Here is a 10,387-nt window from a genome sequence, read left to right on the forward strand (position 1 = left end):
GCAATGCTGGCCCCAGACAGAAGCCAGCAGCCAAGGGATGTGGCCCACATGGGCCCCTGCTTTCCGGATCTCCGATGATGCATGCCAGGCTGCGACATGCTCCAGATGTATGGGCTACACTCTAACTGCCCGATGCTTTGCCGTCCTGGGCAGACCCACTTCGAGGCTGCTCCCCAGACCTGTGTGCATTCCCTGCAGTACGCTGGGCTGTGTCGCTCCAGGGACAAGGAGCTCCATGCAGAGGCTGAGCTTGTGAGGTCCAGTCCCTCACTCGGGGACCTGGACTTGTTGGGGTGGGGACACAGTAGGGGTATAGCCCTGTAGACACCCAGAGGCAGCCGCCACACTGGGACCAGGGTGGGGGTGCTGCTCTGAGATAGGGACTCTAGGGACAGTGACCCTCGGGGAGGAGCCTGGTAGAGGCACTATGTGTGCAAAGGCCCTGGGGTGGTGGGCACAGCAGGAAGCTGCTGCATTCTGGAGCGGATGAGAAGGAAGCCTGGATTTTACCCCTAGTGTGGTGGCAACCTGGGGGGTGGCGGGTGCCGGCCAGGGTGCCAGTGACCGAGGGTGGCAGAGTGAGCCATCCGCTGTCTCTGGTGAGGGGCAGCATGAGATGGGTGCGGCATAGGATTCACGCTGGGCTCAGAGGAAGGAGCCAGAAATCTGGACTGCGTCTTATGTGAGCTGTGCAGTAATGCCGAGTGGGTGCAAGATGCCGCCCACAGTGAGCAGGCGTAGCCCAGCCATCAGGGGTTGATCTGACTTGGAGATGTGGCCGAGTACAGGGTCAGGGTGAGCCGTGCCTCCCCAGTCCCTCCCTGCCCTCCACTGCTCTTCCTGGGGCTCACGCTGCACAATGTGCTCCTTCTGAGCGCAGGCAGCCCCCCGCGAGGGGTGGGCAGAGGCACAGGGTCACTCGGGACAGCATGGGGGATGTCCTGGTGGAAAGAAGGGCAGGCAGGAGTGGGAGGCCAGACGCTGGGTACACACGCTGGGGCAGCACCCCACCTCCTCCCAAGCATGCTGGTGTGGGCGTGCACCTCCTCCTGGCAGCAGGCGCAGCTCGGCCTGCTCGGTCTCTGGCTGGCCTACCGGGCAGGGACAAGGCTGATGCCCTCCCCTGGGCTCTGGCCTGGCCCAGAGCAGCATCCTTGCCCCTGCCCCCTCAGGCTGCCCACCCTTGCCCACGCACTCTTCTTCCTTGACCCTCTTGCAACTGTGCTGGCTGCTTCCTCTCCCAGAGCCCTCCTGCTCCAGAGCCGGAGGGGACAAGGCTGTGCTGCCCCCTGCTGTGCCCATCCTGCCCTGGTCCACTCCTTCCCAGGGCATGGCCCAGAGACTGTGCATACAGCAGCACTTGCTTCAGGAAGTGCAGAGCCCCTGGCGCCACGACCCTACCTCCTAACCCATCTTTCTCACCTCAGGAGCACTGTGGGCTCCCAGAACCCTCCCCTGGGCCCTGACAGTGCTGCTGCACACCCGGGCCAGGTGTTGCCCCAGCGTGCCCTGGGCTGCACCCTCTCCACAGGGCTAAGCCTGTCAGGGCCTCCCTGCCCACCCATGGCCCCTCACAGCCCCTGCTGTTTGCACCCAGCTCTGTGGCGGCCCTCCCTCCACCTGGCACCTGGCCTCTCTCAGGGCCCTGTCCTGCCCAGCTCCTGTGGGGCCTGTGGCTTTCTGCCTCAGGGTGATCACTGCACTGGCTGTGAGTCCCCGCCTGGCCACTCCTCCTTCCTGCATGTGTGTCCCTCAGTGGGTGCTGTGACACTCACCTGTAACCTCCGCAGATCCTGGGGCCTGGTTCTCTTGTGGCCCAGGGCTGCCTGGCTGGCCTGAGAGGACAGGGAAATGTCAGGACCCAGAGGTGTGGTGGCCCCAGTTTTCCTTTCTCAGGGCCCCGTTCTAACTGGACGGGCAGCTGGCCTGCACCTCAGGGGGGCTGAGAGTTCAGGACAGCAGCATGCTGGGCCCCTGGGCCCCAGCAAGGCACTTATTCCTGGTCTAGTGAGCAGGCCGGGCAGTGTCCTTGGGTGAGTGGATGAGGCTCCCTGCATGTGCCCCATCCCTGAGACACCTCAGGGGAAGTTGGAATTCACCCAATTTCTTACCAAAGCCAAGAAAGTTACACACACACACACACACACACACACACACACACACACCCCAGAGGCCTTCCCCAATGGCAGGAAGCCTGGTACCTTGCTGCTCAGGACGTTGGTCCCCACGCCTCTGGTCTCCAGGAATCGAGGCCTTGCTTTGCAGGTTGGGGGTACCCAGGGGTCCAGGCCTGCCTGGCTCTGTCTCCACCAGGATGGGCATCGGGGGCCTGGTGTTCTCATGGAGGAAGGAGTCCAGCTTGAGCATGTGTGCTGGGGAGGAGGCAGCCTGGCTTGAGCAGGACCCCAGCTTGGTGGAAGAGGGTGGAGGGCGGGCAGGGGGGCCTCACTTACTCTGGATGGCTGACTCGCAGGCCTGGCTCACCAGCTGGAAGATGGCGACAAGGGGCTGAGGCTCACCCTAGGAGGAGGACCAAGCTTTGGGCCTGGGCCAGCGTCACTTGGAAGGGGGCCCAACCAGCAGATGGGGACCCAGACCCCAACTCCCAGCCTCACCCACCTTCTCTCCTCGCTCCCCTTTGGGTCCTGGTAGCCCCTGCAGCCGGAGGCAGAGGAGAGAACCCCGTGACCCTGAGGCCATGGCAGATACGGCACCAGACCACTTGCCTAGGCTCCTGAGTGCGGTGTGTGGGCGCAGCTGGACCCCCATTTCTGGGGGCCGGTGCCCCTCACCTGCACCCCGGAGCAGGCAGGCCAGGCTGGAGGTCCTACAGTAGGACCTGGACCTCGGGGCCCATGAAGTTGCTGGAGCCCCCAGCTTGCTTGCAGCCAACCCGGTCTCTCAGCAGTGCTGGCTCCAGAGGGAAGGAAGGGGACTTAGCGTGGGCCCCACAGCCCCTGGGGGCCCTCGCTCCCCACTGGTGCCCCTGGCTCCCGTCAAGCCCTGGAACCCCTGCAGAGCAGAAGCTGGGCTTCAGCTGGGGCCATAGTGAGCCTGCCCCTTTGGTCCTGGCTCCTGAGCAGCCTGGGCCTGAGCTCAGCATCAGCTGCCCAGTCCAGGTCCTGCCCCTAGCCCCATGCCAAGGGCCTACCCCACATACCCTTCACCCAGGGCAGACCCTCCCAGCCATTGCCCAGTGCCCAGAGAGGTCCTCCCATGCCCAGAGAGCTACACCCCAGTTGCTGATCTCCTGCGGCCTGCAGCAGATGCTAGCAGGGTCTTGGTTGTGTCCCTGAGACCCCACAGGGGTTGGCCAGGCACTTGGCTCACATCACAGCAATGTCCCTGGGAAGTGCTGAGCTGGGCATGGAGGGCCTGCCAAGGCCAGAGCCCTCTGCTCCAGCGGCACTGTTGTCTCACGGCCCCCACAGCCAGGCTGGCCCAGCCCATCCGGGTCCAAGCAGAGCCCTGCAGCACTGCCCCACAAGGCTGGGGCACAGGAACAAGGGGCCAGGCGAACACTGCATCTCCACAGGGATGTGCTCCAGGCCCAGACGCACAGCCCTGGAGGTGCTTCCAGCAGGCACAAGGCCTCCTCCAGCCCACTTCCTGGGACGGCTGGACACAGCAGGCAGCTTTCACCCCTTCCCAGGCCAGCTGTGCCTGGCCCCAAGGAGCTTCAGGGATGCTGGTGCGAGCTCAGGAGGCGGCAGTGCTCACCCTGGGGCCAGGGAGTCCAGGCAGGCCAGCAGGCCCCTCCAGTCCTCTCATTCCCTGGCGGGAGAAGGGTGTGCTGGTCACGGTGACCCTCACTGAGAAGGCGTCCATGAGCCCCACAGCCACTGCCCTCACCCAGCCTGAGAGCAATGTCACCTGGCCCTGGTACAGGCTGGGGCCCGGTTCCCTCCTGGCTAGGAACAGTGTTTAGGGTGGACAGAGTAGGGGGAGCCCCTCCCCTCCCCTCCTGTGCCTCTCACCCACCCACCCACCCACAGGTATCTTTGGGGTCAGAGCCAGTACCTTCGGTCCCTGGAAGCCAACTCTCCCGGCAGAGCCCTGCTGGCCAGGCTGGCCCTGAAAGGGAAGTAAGACCAGGCAGTGCTGGCAGGGCCCTCGGTCAAACCCACAGGAGGGGGCGTGACTCAGTCCTGCCCCTCTGCGGCCCAGCGCACGCTACCTGCAAGCCTGGGAGTCCATGGTCGCCTTTCTCTCCTTTGACCCCTGGTGGACCCTAGAGGGGAAGGTGGGCTGAGCAGCAGCAAGGAAAGGGCGGAGGGGAGGGGGGCAGGTGGGGGCAGCACCTACCACAGGCCCCTGTATGACATGGCCCTGGGTCCCTGGCGACCCCTGCTGTCCTCCAGAGCCCTCAGATCCTATCTGTCCTGGCGGCCCTGGCTCTCCCTGGAGACACAAGTGGGGGACTGAGAAGCCCCTCCTTTTCACTGCCAGCCCTCTAGCCCTCTGGCCAGCACCACAGGGTTCAGACCCAGCCCACGTGGTGCTGCTAGAGGTCAGAGGTGGCCCTGGAGGGTGCGGGTATGACCTTATCCATGTAGCACAGCGTGTGGAGGCTGCTCCTCCAGGGGCACAGAGGAGTGAGCTGCAGAGTCCGACACGAGGCCCCAAGCCCCAGCCTGGGTTCCTGCAGAATTCAAGGGAGGAGAAGAGTGGGGCCCCAGGGGCCTAGTGCACAGGAACAGGAGGGGTTTCCTTAAGCTCCAAACGCCAAAACACCAGACTCAGATTTCACTGGAAACCAAGTTCTGAGGGACCCATGACACCGGCAATGTTTAAACTGCTTGAAATTGAGGGGAGACACGATTTCAAATTATTTTTGAGTGTAGGTTGGTTTTTGTTGTTGTTGTTGTTTGTTTTTTTGTGGCCGGCTCAGCCCACCCTGGGGGCAGGGCTGGCGTGGCGTGTGGTGCCAGGGATTGAACCATGTTCCCTGCCTAAGCTTGCCTGAGCAGGTGCTTTGAACCACCAAGCTAGCTTGCAGACTCTCACATTATTTTTGAATTAAGCAAATCAACGTTCCAAACTCTATCAGACAAGCTGCACAGCTCTGAGGATGAATGCACAAACCCTAAATAAAACATCAGCGGACAGAGTCTGCAGTGCAGTGCGTGGCAACTGGGTGAGGGGATCAGGGACAGAGCTGGCGTGTTCACGGACGTGAGGACAGTTGGTATCTGGGGACTGGCCAAATTAATAGCCAACAGCTCTGGGAGGAAATTACTTAATCATGTCCACAACGGTGGAGCAAGCACTAAATCTTATTTAACATCCATTCCTGATTTTTAAATCTCATAGTAAATTAGGAATAAATGGATTTTACTATCATGTGACAAAATATATCTGTTTCCACTTCCAAGTCTACTCTGCACTCGGCAGACAGAACTGGGGCTTCTGCTCAGGCAGGATGAAGCTGAGCAAAGCTGTATCACCACTGTTTTCAGTGGATTCTGCGGCGTTCACCTTAGGTAAGAAAAAGAGACCAGATAGGGAAGGTGCAGAAGCTATGGAAAGGGGCGCGCATCGCCCAGACCCTGCTAGACGTCCTCCTGCAGGCTCTGGATGAGGCCTCACACCTGGCGCAATGTGTGCACTGACTACAGCAGCTGCTCAGAGAACAGGGAGAAGGAAAAGGCTTGTACGTGTTTTCCCAAATACTTTCCGTCTGCAGTTGATGGCATCCAACCATGTGAAAGCTGCCGATACAGAAGGCTGGAGTGACTCGAAAGGCCAAGTCCTTGCAGTGAAGATGGACAGGCCAGCAGGTAGGACGGAGCAGGCAAGGGAGAGGGTTACGGCAGGGACAGCCGGCTCCTCAGCAGCCAAGGGGGCAAGTCTGGAGAGAGCAGCTATGGGCCCTTCCCTGCTTCAAACCAGGCAAGGGGGAGGAACTGCACTTGTGTGAAAGGCCCTGGGAGGCCCAGAGACCCAGGAAGTGCGCTTCCTACCCGGGCTAAGGAAGGCCTTTCAAAGTTGCTCACACAATGCGAAAGCCACAGAAGACAGACCAGAGAGGCTGAGACGCCTTGGGAGTCTGCATGGAGCCAGGCCACAAGCAAGGCCCAGGGACCTAGCCCTGAGCATGGTGCCCCTCCCAGCACACAGCAACCCCATGCGGTGCACGCCATTCCCAGAGGAACCAGGGCAGTGCAGGGGTCGTAGCTTGGCTTCCGACAAGAACCTGGAGCTCACAAGACACGAGGCCCAGCTAGCAGTGGTCGGGGATGCGCAGGGGCCTCTGATGGCTGTCTCAGCTCTGTGCGCCAGGCACACAGGAGGAGCACTGCAGCACGGTCTGCAGCCGTGGAGCCCAGTGACTGCCCACCTGTGTGAGGCCAGAGGACCAGCCAGCTCTGCGACACACAGCCCATGCAGCTTACCCAGCCCAGCCCAGAGGGCCTAGTGACACTGAGTGCAGATGCACGGGACCCTGCAACATGCGGGCGGCATTGTAACTTAGGTCATCTCTGGAGCTTGGCCAGCAGGGTGCTGCTGGCGTTGCTGGGAACCCTGTCTTCCCACTCTGCAGTGCCAGCCTGTGCTCCCAGGTGCACCCGGCCTCGGTGTGCAGAAGCCAAGTGTGTGTGAAGCTACGCTGTGAACTTGGCCTCCTCGGCCAGTGCTTGGGGAGGAGGAAAGCATGGCTTTGGAGCCAGGCAGCCTAGCCACCCCCTGGGCAGGCAGCTCAGCTCCCTAAGCCCTCGACCCCAGCCATGTGAGGCCGTGCTGCAGGGTGCGGTGATGGAGAGGGTGCATCCGCTGAGCACTGGGTACAGGGCTGGTGTCCAGAGGTCATGGGGAGCCTAGAGGGGTCCCCAGTTTCCCTGCAACCCTGAGCTCCCTGGCCCCAGCTTGGGCACCTCCTAGCCATGCCTGGGAAGCTCAGGTGCCACCTGTGGCCTGCAGCTGCTGAAGACTCCCACCCTCACCTGCACCCCACAAGACTCACCTTGGGTCCTGGGAGGCCCTGCTGTCCTGGGGCACCTTTGCTCCCCGGAAGGCCCTGGGAAGGCACAGACAGGGCTGAGCCCCAAACTCACCCTCCCCCCACCTCTGGTGGGCTCAGCTCCGGCCTATGTCCCTGTAGCTGGGAGGGGCCTTCCAAGGGTAGGGACGCTCAGGCCGCGTTGCCCTCCAGCTGGCACACGTTTGACCCAGGCAGATCGAGTTTAGATGCTGGCCCATTGGCCAGGGAGGCCTGGAGGACACCAAGCTCGGGTGACTACTCTAACATGAGTCCATGGGCATCCTGGCTGAGCTAGCAGAGATGGCTGACCATCTCTCGGGTCTTGTCCCACAGCAGGTCGGGACCTAGAGAGCCTGGCAGAGAGGCCCTGTGGCACCTGCTGCAGGTGACTCAACAGCCACCCTGAGCAACCAGCACAGCCACAGGCAGGACTGTTCCTCAAGTCAGGCCACGTCATGCAGGCCTGGAGGCCTGCTGGGCCCAGTCCCCATCCCAACTCTAGACAGGGGCCAGTGCCTGTTCTGGAAGGGAGGGGCCTGGCTGGGAGACAGAAGCCTAGCAGAGGGAAGCAAGGGCCTGGTGTGGACATGGGAGGAGACCGACAGGTGGCCCTTCTGTGTGGCAGGCCTGGGGAGGGCCAGGCCCAGGCTCCTGCTGGAGGGGGCCCATGCTTCCATGGCCACCTTATGCCAGCTGTGTCTGCACCGAGGGGCAGGCCACAGGACTCACCGGAGGGCCTTGGGGTCCTGGGGGCCCAGCGGTGTCAGGAGAACAAGGACAGGTAGAAGAGAAGGCCAGGCATGTCTCCTTGTCGCTCTACAAGAAAGGAGACCATGTGTTCGGGGGACCGTCCCCTGGTTCTTGTCTGACCCAACAGCTCAGCACAGTGAGGACATTGGCTTCAGGGAGACCCACCCACACTCAGTATGGGTGGAAGAATCGTGGGCAGGTCTGGGGCACATGGTGCTATGCCCGTGTGCACAGCCAGCCTGGAGCCCCGAGGCCGGGGTGACAGTGCTCCTCACTCCCCTTAGGCTCACATGCTGGGCCAGTGCTGGGCAGGCAGGGGATGGGTGAGGGCCTGGTGTAGCCCCGGAGAGCCTGGCCCTACTGGCTGTACCCTTCCTGGCCCTGTACTGAGCTGGTGCTGGGGCTTCCTGGCCTGCCCCTGGGCCCTCGGGCCTCTCCCCTCCTCCAGGAAGTCTTCTTGTCATAGCCCAGCAACAATCCAGATGGTCTGCCCACCTGACTCTTGGGACCCTGGGTGGGCTCTTGCACAGGGCTGAGACACAGTGACGGGGCCTTGTGGCACTTACCGACGCAGGGAGCTCGCAGCACCGGTCCTCGTCTGCCCAGGTGTCACTGCACAAGATCTGCAGCATCTGAAGCTGGAACTGACCACAAGAGAGATGGTCAGCCCAGCACAGGCCACAGAGACAGCCCTGCACGCCCTGTAAGATGACGCCCGGACTCACTGCGGCCGAGCTGCTCCGGGGTCCCCGGGCCTTGGCCAGCCTCCCCAGTGTGACAAAGCCTGAGACAAGTGAGCTGCCAGCCTCCCCCGTGAGCCTCTCAGCCACCTTCCGGCAGTCCACATAGAGCCGGACCTTGGAGCGGCCCACGGCCACATGTACCTGCCAAGATACCACAAGGGTCCTCTGCTGCCCAGGCCAGGGCCAGTGCTGTCCTGGATGCCAGGTCCAGACCCAAACAGGCAGGGCAAAGGCTGAAGTCCTTCCCCACTCCTGGGCTCTGGGGTCTGGTGCAACAGAGGAGGCCACCATGTGCGGGGTGGGGTGGCACAGGGCCCACAAGGCTCAGGCAGATGTTTACCTTGTGGAAGCTCCCAAAGAAAATCTTCTTCACCTCCTGCAGGTCAAAGGTAACCTCCTGCAAGGCGGCCCTGGGGTCCTGGTGGAAGTACGTCAGTGACCTCCTGCCGGCTGCCAGGAGGGTGAGGACCAGGTGAGGGCAGCTCTGGAGCCCAAGAAAGGGGACAGAGAGGGTGGATGCCCAGGCCTGGCCGGGGCTCCCCATCAGGACCAGGAGTTGCCCCAGGGGAACACAGCTCTCAGGGTGCAGCAATCCCTGCCTTCACATCGGTGCCCTGCAGCTGGAGACCCTGCAGCCCTGCCTGTGTCAGGAGAGAGTGACATGGGCCCCTCCCTCCCTGTTGCCAGGGTGACACTGGGCCACAGTACCATCCAGAAGAACCCCAAGGACAGGCTGGAAGTCCTCAGACGTCAGCTGCCACAGCGCAAAGGCCTCTCGGGGTGTCTCTGGGAGCAGGCGCAGGAGGAAGACAATGGTGTGTTCTGAAGGGAGGGCAGCCGGGTAGATGTCGCTGTGGGCACAGGAGAGGGTGTGAGCAGCAGGAGGGCGGCCGGGGCTGGGATGAGCCCTGATACCGGCCCCCCGCTACAGGAAGCGTGGACTGGGGGCTGAGGGGGACTGGGCAGCCAGGCTGAGGCTCCCTTGCCTCAGTTTCTCCATGAGTGTATATATCAGGTATACATATATATATATCAGGTATATAAAGCACAGCCCCCCCAGGACACTGGGTCTGACAAGAAGCGCTGGGGGACGTCCACCCAGGGCAGGACAGCAAGGGCCCCCAGAGGGTGGAGACGGGCTGGCTGAGGAGGCCCCAGGGGGCCCCTGGTCTCCGCCCTGAGGAGCTGCTCCACATCCACACATGTCCGAGTGTGAAGAGGGAGTGTGGGAGTCCTCGCTCTCCTGATCCAGGTTCAGCAAGGGGCAGGCACGGGGCAGGGATCGGCACCTTGGGCCACCCGGTAAGTAATGCTATCCCCCTGTGGCCTTCATTTGGTTTTAGGATAAAAGCAAAGATCCAGAAAGAGCCAGCTCTGGCCCAGGCCTGCAATTCTTGAAGCATGCTGACCCCAGGGCCTTGGCGCATGCTGTTCCCGCCTCCTGACCCTCCTTTTCTCCATGGTTCTTATTCTCTGCTGCCTCTGGGGAGCCTTCTTGACCTCCCTACTCTTAGCCAGGGTCCCCTTCGGTGACCATCACAGTGTGGGGTCACCATATGTTCAGTGGCAGACAAACATGAACCATCACTCCCACTGTGGGGCCCTGGGAGAGGCCAGGCACCCAGGACAACTGAGGGAAGGAGCCCTGAGCACCCCCACAGCAAGCCAGGGACAGGAGTGTAAGCTACGGCCAATATTACTTCCCAGCCCCCACGCCTCACATGCTGGTGGTGCGACTGGTTGGCTGGGGCATGTGGCCCCTAGGGCTTCCCCGTCTGAGCTCCCCCACCAACCAGCCGCCTCCTCCTCCTCTGCTCTCTGCCTTTGCCAGTGCCAGCCTCCACCTAACGCTGGTCCTCTCTGCCTCTCACAGGTGAGCCACTCCTCGCTCCGCGAGTTCCTGCCATGTTCT

At 62.2% G+C, this 10,387-nt stretch overlaps 1 protein-coding gene across 1 annotated transcript in view; it reads right to left on the reverse strand.

Moving 5' to 3' along the window:
• Window positions 1-790: 790 nt before the first annotated feature.
• Window positions 791-10,387, reverse strand: part of Col20a1 (collagen type XX alpha 1 chain) — a 30,650-nt gene continuing 21,053 nt past the window's right edge. The window contains exons 22-37 of the mRNA XM_023704301.1: window positions 9,184-9,326; window positions 8,816-8,925; window positions 8,458-8,616; window positions 8,299-8,376; window positions 7,712-7,798; window positions 6,965-7,018; window positions 4,306-4,401; window positions 4,178-4,231; window positions 4,021-4,074; window positions 3,721-3,774; window positions 2,942-3,012; window positions 2,620-2,656; window positions 2,454-2,520; window positions 2,202-2,372; window positions 1,776-1,835; window positions 791-941 (exon numbers count right to left, since the gene is read on the reverse strand). Coding sequence (XP_023560069.1) covers window positions 916-941; window positions 1,776-1,835; window positions 2,202-2,372; window positions 2,454-2,520; window positions 2,620-2,656; window positions 2,942-3,012; window positions 3,721-3,774; window positions 4,021-4,074; window positions 4,178-4,231; window positions 4,306-4,401; window positions 6,965-7,018; window positions 7,712-7,798; window positions 8,299-8,376; window positions 8,458-8,616; window positions 8,816-8,925; window positions 9,184-9,326 — 1,321 coding nt within the window. The 3' untranslated portion in view covers window positions 791-915. The remainder of the gene's footprint in view (window positions 942-1,775; window positions 1,836-2,201; window positions 2,373-2,453; window positions 2,521-2,619; window positions 2,657-2,941; window positions 3,013-3,720; window positions 3,775-4,020; window positions 4,075-4,177; window positions 4,232-4,305; window positions 4,402-6,964; window positions 7,019-7,711; window positions 7,799-8,298; window positions 8,377-8,457; window positions 8,617-8,815; window positions 8,926-9,183; window positions 9,327-10,387) is intronic.

Source organism: Octodon degus, unplaced genomic scaffold (genome assembly GCF_000260255.1).
Source record: "Octodon degus isolate 3935 unplaced genomic scaffold, OctDeg1.0 scaffold00194, whole genome shotgun sequence".
NCBI classification, from domain to species: Eukaryota; Metazoa; Chordata; class Mammalia; order Rodentia; family Octodontidae; genus Octodon; species Octodon degus.